Source organism: Ranitomeya variabilis, chromosome 1, assembly GCF_051348905.1.
Source record: "Ranitomeya variabilis isolate aRanVar5 chromosome 1, aRanVar5.hap1, whole genome shotgun sequence".
In the NCBI taxonomy this organism is placed as follows: Eukaryota; Metazoa; Chordata; class Amphibia; order Anura; family Dendrobatidae; genus Ranitomeya; species Ranitomeya variabilis.
In genome coordinates, this window is record NC_135232.1 from 1,059,105,435 (window position 1) to 1,059,122,247 (window position 16,813).

Genomic DNA, 16,813 nt, shown 5'->3' on the forward strand with positions numbered 1-16,813 from the left:
GGTACCACAGTGGTGCTGCCTTCCTCTCGGGGAGGGTAATGCCATGCCTGGAGACAGGAGGGATCCCTTTGGCAGGTAAGCTGTGCATGCAACACTTTCTGAATCCAGGCCAGAAGAGGGAGCTCTAAACCCCGTTTTTGGGAAGCTTCCCTCAATATACATCCTGGTCTGGAGGAGGAGTTGGTGAGTCTGGTGCACACAAGCAGAGAGTGAGGGAGCTCAGAGGAACTTAAGAGCTGGAGGAGGGCTGTGATTGGGCCTCCTCAAAGATAGAGCGCAGAAACCGGGCATCGGGAGCCCAAGGTCATGGGGAACTATAGGTCTCACGGCAGAACCGGAGTGCAGGAAGCTAACAACGACTTGCCCACATTAAACCTGAGGTACAGCAGCATCCCAGAGCCCGGAGTCACCGTGTAAAGAGACCCCAGAGGAGCGGCTCAAGTTGCCTATAATGCAAGAACTGTCCCAGGACAGGAGAGAAACAGGACCTTGTCAGGACACTACAGGCAGCAAGGGACTAATAGTGAGTGCATAGTGGAAGGCTCCCAAACTGACCTGTCAAGGGGGTTTCCACCTGTCTTCAGGCTGCCTGGACTCCATCTACACCTGTTGCGGGTACCCTGGACTGAGGCTGACTACAACAGTAAACCAGGTAAAGACTGCAACCCTGTGTCCTTTGTTTATTGACCGGCAACCCACCATCTTTGCCCATCACACTGGGAGCCCTGGGGACCCCGCTTCACCTGTGGGAAGCATCACCATCTTTTCTGCAGTAACATCATCCCCAGAGGACCCCTTTAAGCAGTGTCGGTCACCTCTGACCGAGAACCACAGGTGGTGTCATGAATACAAACTTTATTAAACCCTTTAAAGACCTTTCCCCTTTTTCTTGAGTGCCCAGGGCCACGGACTGGGTAGCTGCCACCGTGACCACCCCTTTAATTGCGTCCGGACCCGGGACCGAGTACCCCACTGCCCTGGTGGGCGACTCATTGGTACCGGGCATGGTCAGAATGTTATTAAAGGGAACCTACCACCCCGTTTTTTAAAAATTAGATAAAAATAGTGTGAAATAGGGACAGAGCTGGGCTTTACATTAGGGCCTCTTTGGTGCCTTTACACCCCCGTTAGGCTGCCCAAATACCTTTGTGAAGTGGCCGTTTTCTGCTGTCACTCAAGTGGGTCAGGTCGGATGGGCGTGGTCACAGCGCTGTTTGTCCCCCAGGATCCTGCTCATCATTACGTTGGTGGCGTAGTGGTGTGCGCATGTCCAAAGAAGATCCACTGCCCAGGAGATGAATAACGGCGCGGTCTTCGCTATTCAGCCGTTTACCGGTGGGCGCGGCCATCTTTCCTGTGGCCGCGCCTGCGCAGATGGAGCGCTCTGCTGCCCGGGACTTCAGGAAAATGGCCGCCGCGATCTCCATCTGCGCACGCGCGGAATCCCGCGGCCATTTTCCTGAAGTCCCGGGCAGCAGAGCGCTCCATCTGCGCAGGCACGGCCACAGGAAAGATGGCCGCGCCCACCGGTAAACGGCTGAATAGCGAAGACCGCGCCGTTATTCATCTCCTGGGCAGTGGATCTTCTTTGGACATGCGCACACCACTACGCCACCAACGTAATGATGAGCAGGATCCTGGGGGACAAACAGCGCTGTGACCACGCCCATCCGACCTGACCCACTTGAGTGACAGCAGAAAACGGCCACTTCACAAAGGTATTTGGGCAGCCTAACGGGGGTGTAAAGGCACCAAAGAGGCCCTAATGTAAAGCCCAGCTCTGCCCCTATTTCACACTATTTTTATCTAATTTTTAAAAAACGGGGTGATAGGTTCCCTTTAAGCTGCAGATTAACTGCATATCTGCAAGTTAATAAAGTTTTTTCACCCAACAGCTTCCCTTTAATGTAGCCTAACGTTAGTGAAAACTGTCCGGCTAATGGTTGTGATGGGGCAACATCGGCCTTATTGTCTTAATATTGAGAGACTCATCTTGGGCAATGCACTTTGAAAAGTGAAATGTCATCACATTTTGTTCTTGGATTTTATACTTTCTCATAGTACTGTAAAAAATGTTTTTATTCATTGGGCTAAACTTGTGTCTTTTGCTGCACAGGACAAATAAATCAGAACGTATGCAATCTGGAATGATGACCTCTACTCTGGATCAAATGGGCTATGTGTATGAAGATCCCTCATATCCATCATATAACTTCCAGACAAATGACAATTTTGACAATGAGCCACCATTGCTGGAAGGTAATGATCACTCAGTTGGAAGAACTCAAAGAATGTTTTGCCCATAGATGCTATTATAATAGTATCTACCAGTACAGCTGCATATTTCTACTCGTTGTCAGACCCAAAAAAGTTGTGTAAAATGACTTTTCAGACCTGAAATATATCCATAGTTGTCATTACTATTCCCCAGCTTCATCTTATGGCACATGAAAAAACATCTCCCAGTATTGAAAAATATATATAAAACCTGTCGTCTAACCAAGTTATAATGTGAGTGAATTATGAAATTGTCAGAGATGAGATGGATCTTTTGAAAATCCGATTCAATGACTTTGACAAATTTTCCCTAAAAATTTGATTTGCAGCGAAAACATTTCAACAAATCTAAATACTGAAAATCTTGTAATTACTTGGAAAACATGGAGGAGAGAGAGAGAACTTTGCTGACCATAAGAGTTTACACTCTACACAAGAGAAAGGACCCTGATGACGATAAGAGCTTATACTATACACAAGAGAGAGAGGACCCCTATGACCATAAGAGCTTACACTCTACAGGAGAGAGAGGACCCCGTTGACCATAAGCTTACACGCTATTGAAGAGAGAAAGAGAGGACTCTGCTGACCATAGGAACTTAAGGTACCTTCACACGAAACGACATTATAACAATATCGCTAGCAATCCGTGACGTTGCAGCGTCCTCGCTAGCGATATCGTTTCGTTTGACACGCAGCAGCGATCAGGATCCTGCTGTGATGTCGCTGGTCGCTGAATAAAGTCCAGAACTTTATTTGGTCGTCCGATCGCTGTGTATCGTTGTGTTTGAAAGCAAAAGCAACGATACCAGCGATATTTTACACTGGTAACCAGGGTAAACATCGGGTTACTAAGCGCAGGGCCGCGCTTAGTTACCCGATGTTTACCCTGGTTACTAGCGTAAAATGTAAAAAAAACAAACAGCACATACTCACATTGCGTCCCCTGCAGTCTGCTTCCTCCTCTGACTCAGCGCCGCAAAGTGAAAGTGAAAGCAGCACAGCGGTGACGTCACCGCTCTGCTCTCACTGTACGGCGCTCAGTCAGTCAGGAAGTGGACGCAGGGGGACGTGAATGTAAGTATGTGCTGTTTGTTTTTTTTAGATTTTACGCTGGTAACCAGGGTAAACATCGGGTTACTAAGCGCGGCCCTGCGCTTAGTTACCCGATGTTTACCCTGGTTACCAGGGGACCTCGGCATAGTTGATCGCTGGAGAGCGGTCTGTGTGACAGCTCTCCAGCGACCAAACAGCGACGCTGCAGCGATCGACATCGTTGTCGCTATCGCTGCAGCGTCGCTTCGTGTGAAGGTACCTTTACACTCTACAAGAGATAGAGGACCCTGTTTGCCATAAGCGCTTACACTCTACAGGAGAGAGGACTCCACTAACCATAAGAGCTTACACTCTACAGGAGAGAGGACCCCACTGACCATAAGTGCTTACACTCTACAGGAGAGAGGACCCCACTGACCATAAGTGCTTACACTCTACAGGAGAGAGGACTTCACTGACCATAAGTGCTTACACTCTACAGGAGAGAGGACTCCACTGACCATAAGAGCTTACACTCTACAGGAGAGAGGACTCCACTGACCATCAGAACTTACACTCTACAGGTTAGATAGGGTGCTGCTGACTATAAGATCTTACACTCTAGAGGAGAGAGAAGGAGAGAACTCCACTGATCATAAAAGCTTACATTCTACAGGAGAGAGAGGACCCCGCTGACCATAAGTGATTACACTCTACAGCAGGGGTGGGGAATCTTTTTTTCTGCCAAGGGCCATTTGGATATTTATACCATCCTTCGGGGGCCGTACAAACTCTGCCCACAAAGTGCATCCTGACTCTGGCAGTGGTTTCAGGACGTAATCTTTCATTGCATGCCCTTCAGTAGTGAACACTGCGTGTGTGCTAACAGAGCAAGAAGAAATTAATGAGCTGGTTGTAATCAAAATACACCTCCCTGCCCAAGAAAGCGGTCCCTGAGAATCTGCTTAGGGGCCTGATAAAAGGTCATCGAGGGCCATAAATGGCCCTGGGGCCAGAGGTTCTCCACCCCTGCGATAGGGCCCTGCTGACCATAAGATCTTACACTCTAGAGGAGATCGAAAGAGAGGACTTCACTGACCATATGAGCTTACGTATAAGACAGCCTGACATGCAGTCATGAATCAGATATTCATCCTCTGCATCGTTTAGATTTCTGTCTAGATAAAATTGTAACAGAAAACGTTATAGAAGTAGGTGTGCATCTATTCTGACCTCACATTTAAAGGGACTATCTCATTGACACAGTTCTATCAATATATTGTAAAGAATTTGCTTATTAATATAAATTCTCTTCATTCTCAAGAATGGAGGCATTTTAACATCTATAGTTACTGCTCATTGCTTAGTTTACTGGCTGCAGGCTAAAGCAGTGACTGGTCTCCTAAGCAATGAGCGCAGCGCTTACAAGCTCTTTCGATTAGATCTTTTAAGCGCTGCTCTGAAGCTGGTTCGAACAAGCTTCATTAGCACAGTGCAACCATGCCACTAGTCTGGTCATACATGAACGCACTGTCCTCGGCAAGCAGGAACCTTGGAGGCCTGAGAACACGGTTCACTCCTGAAAATCAGTCATAAGACAGCCCCTTTAAGATAGTGTCTGAGAGCCCATGACTATAAAAGGCCCAGAGCCTCTAAACATGTTCATATACAAAACATTAAAGTCAGCTAAACTCTCTGATTCTGGCAGGAATGGCTGTCTACCTTATGTAAATGTTTATTCTATATGCCCTGTAAGCAAGACTAAAACTGCACTGGTTGAAAACATTCGGTTTTTTTTATGCATGACGCTATTCTATGTCTATGTTCCATCAATAAAGTTAACAAGTTTTTAAGTCTTTTTTAAGTTTTTTAGAGCACTTATCATTACAAGGTAATTTTAATATTTTCCTTGTCTACTGATGCTGGAACCTCCTGTCCTCTACGACATTTATTAGGGGCACAGGACTGAAAAAAATGGAGTACTGCTGAAAAATTAGAGACTGCTTAAAAGTTGACGCCACGCTGACGCCTATTTTAACTAAGGTGGTTAATAAAGGGTTAATGAAGAACATTAACATTTGAGGGGTCAAACTACCTTTGATTATTTTTCAGAATCCAAGCATTTTCTATTTGAGACTTTTTTTTTTTTTTAACTGCTTATCTCGACTGACTGTAAAAATGCCTGCAGAAATGGGAAAAAATACTAATAAATTTAGGGAACAAATGATTTTCTAAATAGAGAAAATTCCGATAATTTAAAAAAATGCATTTTTTCACTCAAATATTTTTCCCAATGTGAGGAACCTTTCTTTTTTTTCGATCAAATTCAGTTACTATATTATACAATTTACATGTGTGATGTCTTATAATAGAACCGGAAGGTGATATTCCGACTTACCTGGATTTTCATGCAAATTTTGCTAAATATTTGAAAACCTTTTTTTTATTTTCTTGCAGAACTGGGTATTAATTTTGATCACATATGGCAGAAGACTTTAACCGTCCTGAACCCGTGGAAGCCAGCAGATGGCAGTATTATGAATGAAACTGACCTGACGGGCCCTACATTGTTCTGCTTTGCCCTTGGATCCACACTCTTGCTGGTACAATTTTGCATTTCATAATGATAATTACTCAGTGTATCAGCTATGGCCGTTCATCACAGATAATTGCGACACGTGTAATAGTATGTTCATGCTCGATTTAAAATAATGCAGCTGCACTGAGATCCAGCCTGGGTTCTTCATGCTGTCTGCCTCCCCTTCATCTGAGAAATATTAGTTTATCTTAAGAATGTGCCTTTGGAACGGCTCTGTAATTCACAAAACAATCACATCGATAGGGAGAAAATAAGAATTATTAACCAATTTAGAGTGCAAGGATTTTTCAAAGGCAAATATGAAGCAAATAAATACTTTCCAATTAGGAATCGCAAGCTGTAATTATAGGTGATGGATGGTGTAAGTCACGACGCGTTTTAGACCCTCTTTGGCATAGCAAAATATAATATTAAGCAATATTGCAAGCTCTTGTGTTATAATCATTTAGTCTCTATTCAATGGCTACTTAAAGCAGAGCCGTCAATATAGTTTTCATGAAAAATGAGCATTAATTAAATAATACATTTTGCTTATATGGCTAAATATTAACAACATGGAGATACAGTTCATGATGAGGTTTTTGTCATTTATGGTGCTGCCATCAAGAGACACTGTTGTAGTCATCATTATTGACAAATATCTCCTGACATAAGGATGCTGATTCGTCAAGACTGGCGTTTTGTCCTCCTGCTTCGATTCAGAGTCCTCTAGAGTAAGGCTTCTTTCACACTTCCGTCGGTACGGGGCCTTCAGAAAGTGTCGGCGTGACGTACCAATGGACGTTGTGAAAATTCAGCACAACGTGGGCAGCGGATGCAGTTTTTCAACGCATCCGCTGCCCATTCTAAAGTCCCGGGGAGGAGGGGGCAGAGTTCCGGCCGCGCATGCGCAGTAGGAATTGCTGGATCCGACGTACGAAAAAACGTTCCCTTGAACGTTTTTTTCGATACGACGGTCCGCCAAAATGTTGCATCCAGTGCACGACGGGCGCGACGTATGGCCATACGTCGCGATCCGTCGGCAATACAAGTCTATGGGCAAAAAACGCATCCTGCGGGTAACTTTGCAGGATGCATTTTTTGCACAGAACGACGCATTGCGACGGACAGCAAAAGACGGAAATGTGAAAGAGGCCTAAGATGTAGCATATTTCTAAGAGGAACCTCTTAATGAATTTGGAGCTGCTATGCGCCAAAAACAGAACTATTCTTCAATCGCCCCTTTTGCAGTGTAAATTATAATGAATTTTTCAGGCCCTCCTCTCGCAAATCATGAAAGTGCCAAAATTAGCAAAGCTTTGCCACAAAAATAAGACAATATCCCATTTTCTAATAGAAGAAAAGCCAGAGCCCCATCCTTCTTGAGAAACTCCATGTTTATAATAACTTTATACTGAATGTCCTAAAACTGCTGAACACAGATGCTCGATTATCTGACGCGTATCGGAAGTAAACTTCCTTATTCCAATTGTATTATATTACGATTTGTTTCCATAGTAAATCACAAATTGTTTGGTCTTAAAGAAGTTGTCCACTACTTGGACAACTTCTTCTCATACTCCTCGCTTGACCCCCATTCAATAATAAAGCTAATACTCGGTCTCCTGGGTTTTCGGTGCTGTTGTTGTGATACGTGACACTGGAGCCCAATCAGCGCTGGAGTCAATGTTCCCACCTTCTGTCAAATTAATCATGAAGAGGAAGTCCGAGATCAGCTGGAGCCCAGACTTCATGTTTGATTTGTCGGAAGGTGGGGACAGTGACGCCAGCTCTGATTGGGCTCCGGCATCACGTGTCATAACAACAGCACGGGAGCTCTGGGAGAGCGAGTATCGAGACACAGCGGGAACGGCGCCGGCACGTAAGGGGAGTATAGGTTTTATTATTTTATGAGGGCCAAACATTTTAATCAAGAAGGGGATGTCCTCTTAGTGGACAACCAATTTAATTCAAGGCAAGTTTTAGCCTTCCATTATTAGTCCATTATTATAAGTTTCTTTTTATACTTCCATTTTTGTATATTTGTTATATTCACTATTATTCACTATTATTATGTTTGTTTTTAATTGTATTTGGCAGTAGTGTGTGGTTATACCTACTATGTATTTTTTTTTTATTGGACGATCCATGATGGCATATTGCATGTCAGTCTTAACGAAAGGGGCAGTAGAGTAAAATGCGCAACATTCAATACAAAGTGGGCACCTTAATAAATCTGATGCATCTTTCAGTTGGTATGTGCCACTTTTGAGGAGTAAATGATGACAATTTTTTTCAGCCCTGCTTGGCTATGCCCTCTACAGGCTAAGCTTCAAACTTTTTTAAAAAGTTGGCATTGCTGCACATTATTTGCATAAAAATTCCAAAAGTTGTATGTTTTTGCATAACTTGTGCAAAATTTTTCCAAAAACAGATAATTTGTTAAGTTAGGCTTCTTTTACACATACCATGGTTTTCCTGGCCATTTTTGCGGCCCCAATAGATTTCTATGGGGCCTCAAAATCGGCCAGCAAAAAATCCACGGTGTGTCGTATGGCCGTGAGGGCCGTATTTGCGGCCATGAAAAAAGATCGAACCTGCTCGATCTTTTTCATGGCGTACGGACATGGCCCCCATTGAAAATCAACTTCCGTCATTTCTGCGGTGCACCGTCACTTCCGGCTTTGCGGAATGCCGTTTTTTTTCCAATACTTCTTCCATTGGATTGGAAAACTGAAAAAAGGGCGATCTGCAAGTTTTTTGCCGTCCTTTATTGCAACAGACCGCCTTTTTTGCGGCGATACGGCCCGCAAAAAAAGCTTGCAATAACGGTCCGCAAAAAACACAGCAAATGTAAAAGCAGCCTTAGTGAAACTGCTTAGGTAAGTATATTTTTGATACAGAAAAGCACCATACACTTAACTAAACAAAACCAAACTCACATCTTCCCATAAGAGAAATTACATGACTTCAATTAGCCTATAAATTATTTCTTTAATGCATTGAAAGGCAAGTTTTAGTTCCTGATCCTTGTTCATAATGACAAAAATAATAACTTAGAGCTGACCAGAAATGTTATTGTCACCAAGAACAAGCAGTGTAAGTGCATACGACTATCTAAAAAGTCACAAAGAACAAGCAGTCTAAAGGTTGCAAGACTATATCAGTTTAGAGTAGGGGTGAGGGACCTCAGGCCCATGGGAAGTTTATGGTTCTCATGACCTATTGTCCCAGGAAGATTCCTGGGAACTGCAGTACTTGACAAGAAACTGTATTTTGTTTAAATGCATAACTTGCACACGGAAAAAAGCCGAGATATACTGTATGTATATACAGTATATATATAAAGAAAGACACAGAAAAGAGTGAAGGAACTTTGCCAAAATGTATACAGGCCAGCCACAATGGTTCTTGGAAAACTATAGGTAATTGTCAATGCAATTGTGATGGCTTAATGACAAAAAGTGCACTATACCTACAGTAAGCATGGTGGAGGATCCATATTGTTGTGGGATTGATTTGCTGCCTCTGGAACAGGGAGAGGAGTGGACCTTGAATGTTTTTCAGGAAAAATTCAACTAATGAATTGTCAGATCCTAAAAGAAGATAATGACCCAAAGCACACATGAAAGAAAAAATATTTCCAGATCTGTATCCAATTGCAAATTGTTTGAGAGAGAAAAAATCTGTTATTGGGAATAGAGATGAGCAGTGTTCGAGTCGAACTGTTCGCCAATTTCAAATTCGAGCTGTTTTGGGCGGTGTTCGAGTCGCTCGACGAACCCGAACAATTTGCTTAAAATTCGGCTGTTCAAGTTTCTGTTCGATAACCATTAGTTCACCAAAAGCCTAGCGTGATTTGCACATTAAAACTGTTTATCATTGTTAATGGACTGTTTCAGTGTATAGTGGGCGGGGGATAGATCTGTGCTGAAATAACGCCGATCTCCTTTTTTATTTTCTTTCCCGCATTTACAGAGGGGCGGTGCAGTCTCTCAGCCTATCAGCAGTGCACACACACACAGCAATGTGCATGTGATGCACACAAGCAAGGGCATGTGTCATTGGCTGTGTATGTCACATGTCCTTGTCCTATAAGAACCAGCCATTTGCCCCGTCGCCACCATTTACTCACTGCTGCAGCTTAGTGTTAGACGGCACCGCTGCTGCTGTGGGCGCTATACAGACTAAGAGTGTTTATTTGGAGCAAATTGTCAGAGAGATAGGTTTAAAGAGTCGGGAGGAGTCGGGACTAGTTGTAATATCAGCCCTTTTCAGGGTAGGTTACAGCAGTTCATAGCACTGTTTGCCAGGCAGGTCTGAGCCAGTGCTGTGCAAGTGTTAGTCACAGCATTTGGTGTAATCTAGCTCAGCCAATCCTTTTGGGCTAGTAGCAGTGTCTGCACTTCAGCAGAGTAGCCCGCCTGTGAAGCTAGCTACACCGCCTGTGTATCTCAATTTTTACTGCATCTAACCCAGTAAATCGTTTTGGGGTTTTGGGCTTAGTAGCAGTGTCTGCACGTCAGCAGAGTAGCCCGCCTGTGAAGCTAGCTACACCGCCTGCGTATCTAAATTTTTACTGCATCTAACCCAGTAAATCATTTTGGGGTTTGGGGCTTAGTAGCAGTGTCTGCACGTCAGCAGAGTAGCCCGCCTGTGAAACAATTTATACCGCCTGTGTATCTCTATTTTCACTGCATCTAATCCAGTTAATAGTTTTGGGCCTAGGAGCAGTGTCTGCACGTCAGCAGAGTAGCCCGCTTGTGAAACAAACTATACCGCCTGTGTATCTCAATTTTCACTGCATCTAATCCAGTTAATAGTTTTGGGCCAAGGAGCAGTGTCTGCACATCAGCAGAGTAGCCCACCTGTGAAACAAACGATACCGCCTGTGTATCTCTATTTTCACTGCATCTAATCTAGTGACTCGTCGGGTAGAGCGGACGCCTCCATAATGGCGTCAACGAGTCGTGTGGAACCGAGAGTGACTTGTCCAAATCATCCTGAAGCTATTTTGGTTGAAGATTATAGAGCAGGGGACATGATCTGCTCAGAATGTGGACTTGTTGTAGGTGATCGAGTTATTGATGTTGGCTCTGAATGGAGAACCTTCAGCAACGACAAAGCTTCCAAAGATCCATCCAGAGTTGGAGATACCCAGAATCCTCTTCTAAGTGGTGGAGACCTGAGTACAATGATCGGGAAGGGAACAGGTGCAGCAAGTTTTGATGAGTTTGGAAATTCCAAATATCAGAACCGTAGGACGATGAGCAGTTCAGACCGCGCCATGATGAACGCGTTTAAGGAAATCACAACTATGGCAGACCGAATAAACCTCCCACGTAATATTATCGATCGGACTAATAATTTATTTAAACAAGTTTATGAACAGAAAAGCCTGAAGGGTAGAAGTAATGACGCCATAGCTTCCGCATGTCTGTATCTAATCTAGTTAATAGTTTTGGGCCTAGGAGCAGTGTCTGCACGTCAGCAGAGTAGCCCGCCTGTGAAACAAACGATACCGCCTGTGTATCTCTATTTTCACTGCATCTAATCTAGTTAATAGTTTTGGGCCTAGGAGCAGTGTCTGCACGTCAGCAGAGTAGCCCGCCTGTGAAACTAACTACACCGCCTGTGTATCTCTATTTTCACTGCATCTAATCCAGTTAATAGTTTTGGGCCTAGGAGCAGTGTCTGCACGTCAGCAGAGTAGCCCGCCTGTGAAACAAACTATACCGCCTGTGTATCTCAATTTTCTCTGCATCTAATCCAGTTAATAGTTTTGGGCCTAGTACCACAGTTTGGCCACTCAGTTCTACTCGGTTTTCATCCATCGGTTGTTGTGCCAACAACTACAGATACAGAGTTGCCAATTAGTTAAGCACTAAAATGAGTGGCAAAAGGCCTGCTGCTGGTGGAATGGAGAATAGGCGTGTTGGAAAGGGAAAAAAAGGTTGTGTCCGTGGGGTAGGTGGTAAAGCAACAGTAACATCTGCAGAAGAAAGACCATTTCCAGCCAAAGTAAGATGTCTACTTCTTTTCGTGGACAATCTGATATGATCCCTTTCTTATGACCATCGCTACAAGCGTCGCCAAAAATTCCAGATGAGGCACAAAAACAGCAGGTGCTTGAATGGATATCAAGTGCTCGTTCAAGTGGGCTCTCCTCCATGTCAACTTCAACATCACAACTACTCCAGTCCTCAGAGTTGTCACCCCAATAGCACTTGCTTCCTCACAGCTCCCAAGTCTCCAGCTGCCCATCTGAGCATGGGGTAACACACATGGTTGAGTCTGTAGAGCTGTTTACGCATGCTATAGCCTGGGAATCAGAGGTCTGCTCCAGAGCTTCTGTGAATCCAGATGAGGAAATGATCTGCACTGATGCCCAGAATCTTTGTGAGTCGGATCCAGGCCCAGATGAAGAAGGTTCTGAGCATAATGTAGACCCTCATTCCCAAACTGTAACTCCTGTTGGTGGAGACAATGAGGAAGATGATGATGAGACTGAGATACCTGATTGGAACGAAAACTTGACTTTTCAGTCGGAGCAGGAAGAGGTTGGCTCTGAGGACGAGTGTGAGAACACACAGGATGATGATGATGAGGTTGTATACCCCACTTATTGTCAACCCCCAGTCCAAGAGGTCAGCAGAGGAGGTGGAGGAGGATGCTAGTGACGAGTCTGACGACGAGGTAACGGTGCGCCTTCCTGGACAGAGACGGAGTACTGGAAGCACGTCAACAACTGCATCCTCAACCCCAACTGTGCTTCAGACCAGAAGTCATGGTGGCTCTTCAGGTCGCACGAGCTCTAAGCCTTGCATAGCCTGGGCATTTTTTGACATCGCAAAGGATGACCCAACTCATGTTGTCTGTAAGATTTGTCAACAAAATCTCAGTAGAGGCCAAAAAATCACTAGCTTGAGTACTTCATGCATGAACCGTCACATGGATATGAGGCATAAGTTGCAGTGGGAAGCTCACTGTGCTACAATGCGGCCTAGTGGGCCGGGTCAACCACCGTCTGCCACATCAAGTGCATCCGCATCCTCTTCATCCTCTGTGACTGTGGGGACAGCAGTCGCACTTGGTTTTGGATGCAGACCTTCCACCTCTTTACCCGCAACAGCCAGTGTGATTGGCAGGTCGTCAGGACATTTGCAAGTGGAAACACCTGCTGGTGTTGAGCACTCTCCGACATCGACACCACATTTTGATCAAGGCAACATAACATCTCCGCCTGCACCTTCCTCACAGACCAGCAGTTTGCCGGGGACACCCTACTCAACTCCGTCTAAGCACGGCAGCCAGCCCTCAGTCCCTCAGATGTGGACAAGTAAAAGACCATTTCCTCCTAGCCATGACAAAGCTAAGAGGTTGAATTTCTCCATCTGCAAGCTGTTGGCTACAGAAATGCTGCCTTTCCGCCTGGAGGACACAGAGGATTTTCGAGACCTTATGTCCGTCGCAGTTCCCCAGTACCAGATGCCCAGTCTCCACTACTTCTCAAAGAAAGCTGTGCTTGCGCTACACCAGCATGTTGTATACAGCATCACCGCTTCCTTGAGAAACTCTGTGTGTGACAGGGTGCATTTCACCACAGACACTTGGACGAGTAGACATGGACAGGGGCATTACATGTCGGTGACTCGGCACTGGGTAACTACGGCGACATCAGGAGAAGGGGCTGCTGTCCAAGTCTTGCTGCCCCATGAGTTGCTCATCGATCCTCTGCATCTAGAAGTTCCTCCACTGCTTCTGCCTCCTCAACCTCCTCTCGGTCCTCCACCTGCACCCAAAGCCTGTCTGGTAATGCCACCCGCGTTGTAACTGCGCAGAAGGAATCCTGCACACCTCCTCACTAGGGTTGAGCGAAACGGTTTGGACAAATTCAAAAATCGCCGACTTTCGGCAAAGTCGGCTTTCATGAAACCCGACCCGATCCTAGTGTGGGATCGGCCATGCGGTCGCCGATCTCCGCGCCAAAGTCGCGTTTCATATGACGCTTTCACCACCATTTTTCAGCCAATGAAGGAGGACGCAGAGTGTGGGCAGCGTGATGACATAGGTCTCGGTCCCCACATCTTAGAGAAGGGCATGACAGTGATTGGCTTGCTTTCTGCGGCGTCACAGGGGGTATAAAGGGGCGTGCACGCCGACCGCCATCTTACTTCTGCCGATCTTAGCATAGGGAGAGGTTGCTGCAGCTTCATCAGAATAAGGGATATAGTTAGGGAGCGAAGATTAACCCCCAAACCGCTTGTGCTGTAGCGATTTCCACTGTCCAACACCACCTTTTTTTTGCAGGGACAGTGGAGGCTAGATTTTTGTGCATCAGCTCTGTAGCTTATTAGGCTGCCTTATAAGGCTCCCTGATAGCTGCATTGCTGTTTGCACGGTGCTGTGCAAACCAACTGCTTTTTTAAAAGCAAAAATCCTGTTGCTCCTTTCTGCACAGTTATCTTGTTTATTTGTCCACAGTGCACTTTTGTGTGCAGCAGTCCTTTTTATTGCTGCCATACTTGTCCTGAGATCATTGTAGGGAGATTGAAATTGTACTACAGTCCTTGTATTTTTTCATATATCTTCCAGCCACTTTCTGCCACTTACATTGTGTTGTTTTATACACTGGGCCTGAGTTTTGGTTCAGTCTCCCCCCCCAAAAAAGGGAGATTCAAATTCTCACAAAGTGGATATACTACAGTCCTGTTAGTTTGTCGTATATCAGCCAGCCACTTTCTGCCACTTACATTGTGTTGTTTTATACACTGGGCCTGAGTTTTGGTTCAGTCTCCCCCCCAAAAAAGGGAGATTCAAATTCTCACAAAGAGGATATACTACAGTCCTGTTAGTTTGTCGTATATCAGCCAGCCTCTTTCTACCACTTACATTGTGTTGTTTTATACACTGGGCCTGAGTTTTGGTTCAGTCTCCCCAACAAAAAAGGGAGATTCAAATTCTCAACCAGTTTATATACACCTTCTACCTTGTTTTACTGTACCATATAATGGTTGTTATTTTGGTTAGATTTTCCAAAACATGAGGAAGTCTGGTGAAAGAGCCCGTGGGCGGTCATTGTCAGCTGGTACTGATGATGGTGGTGGTGGTGGTGCATCTGGTGGTAGTGGGAAAAGCAAAATAGCACCTAAGGCTGGAGGTGTTGAGCCAGCGTCATCGTCTTGCTACACAAGGCCTCGAAGGCTCCCTTACCTGGGAGTAGGAAAACAGCTTTTAAAGCCGGAGCAGCAGGAAAAAGTTTTGGCTTTCCTTGCTGACTCAGCCTCTAGCTCTTTCGCCTCCTCTTCAGAAAGTTCCAAATATAAAAGCAGCGAGTCGTCAGTGGATGCTCCCGGTCAGGAACAAGACGTTTCCTTGTGTCCTTCACCCAAACCAAAAGTGAAGGATGCATCAGGCGACACTACAGGTTACTCCATGGAGCTCTTTACACATACCGTGCCTGGGTTTGAAAGGGAAATTGTTAACTGCCCATTACAAGATGAATCGGACATGGAGTGCACTGATGCACAGCCACAGCTAGATTATTATGCTGTTCCATTGACTCAGATCACTACATTGCCCTCGCAGTGTACTGAGCCAGAATCTGACCCTGATGAGACTATGGTGCCCCGTCTCGAACGCTATAGCACCTTACACGGTGACACAGAGGAAGGTGCACAAGACATTGAAGATGAGGTGATAGATGACCCAGTTGTTGACCCAGATTGGCAGCCATTGGGGGAAGAGGGTGCCGCTGCCAGTAGCTCAGAAGCGGAGGAGGATGATCCGCAGCTGCCATCTACATCGCAACAGCTGTCATCTGGCAGGCCCATATCAGGCCAAAAACATGTGTCAAAAACAAAAACAGTTTTAGGACAGCGTGGCCATCCGGTGAAAGTAGCACAGCGTGCAATGCCTGAAAAGGTATTTGATAGTAGGAAGAGTGCAGTGTGGCAATTTTTTAACCAAGATCCGAATGATCAGTCAAAAGTTATCTGTAAGAAATGCTCAAAGACCTTTAGCAGAGGGAAGAATCTTCAAAATTTAAATACAAAGTGCATGCGTAGACATTTAACCAGCATGCACTTGCAAGCCTGGACTAACTACCAAACGTCACGTGCCGTTGGTGCCCCAGCTCAGAATGAAGGTAGTCAGCAACGCTACATTGCTTCCCTCACTGTAAGCCCACCGGTTAGGACACCACCAGCAGCAAATGTGGAGGTATCGTCGCAAGGCCAAAGCAGTCAGGGAATCACAAGGTTATTGGTAGGAAACACTGTATGTAGGCGAACATCAAGAATACCATCACCAACCCTCTCTCAATCCGCCATGTCCACCACCGCCACCACCGCTTGTTCCACCATATGCAGCTCTCCAGTCCAGCTCACCCTACAAGAGACTCTCGTTAGGAAAAGAAAGTACTCATCCTCTCATCCATGTATACAGGGTTTGAACGCCCACATTGCTATACTAATCTCGTTAGAGATGATGCCCTACCGGTTGGTTGAAAGCGAAGCTTTCAAAGACCTGATGGCCTACACAGTACCATGCTATGACCTACCCAGTCGGCACTTCTTTGCGAGAAAAGCCATCCCAGCCTTTCCCCACATGTCAAAGACCGCATTGTCCATGCACTGAGGCAATCAGTCAGTGGAAAGGTGCACCTCACAACAGATGCATGGACCAGTAGGCATGGCCAGGGACGTTACGTGTCCATCACGTCGCACTGGGTTAATGTGGTGGATGCAGGGTCCACAGGGGACAGCCATAGTGGGACAGTTCTGCCTAGCCCATGGTCTAGGAAACAGTTGGCTGTAGGCATTCGCCACCCCTCCTCTTCCTCCTCCACCTCCAGAAGCGAAAGCTCATCCACAGAGCGCAGTCGCACGACCACTCCATCCGCAGCTGCCAGTGTTGCACACG

At 45.6% G+C, this 16,813-nt stretch overlaps 1 protein-coding gene and 1 pseudogene across 1 annotated transcript in view; both read left to right on the top strand.

The window, feature by feature from the left end:
* Positions 1–16,813, top strand: part of YIPF7 (Yip1 domain family member 7) — a 109,078-nt gene that overhangs the window by 19,997 nt on the left and 72,268 nt on the right. Inside the window, exons 3-4 of the mRNA XM_077275327.1 lie at positions 2,117–2,259; positions 5,770–5,915. Coding sequence (XP_077131442.1) covers positions 2,117–2,259; positions 5,770–5,915 — 289 coding nt within the window. The remainder of the gene's footprint in view (positions 1–2,116; positions 2,260–5,769; positions 5,916–16,813) is intronic.
* Positions 10,821–11,342, top strand: LOC143806612 (transcription initiation factor IIB pseudogene; annotated as a pseudogene).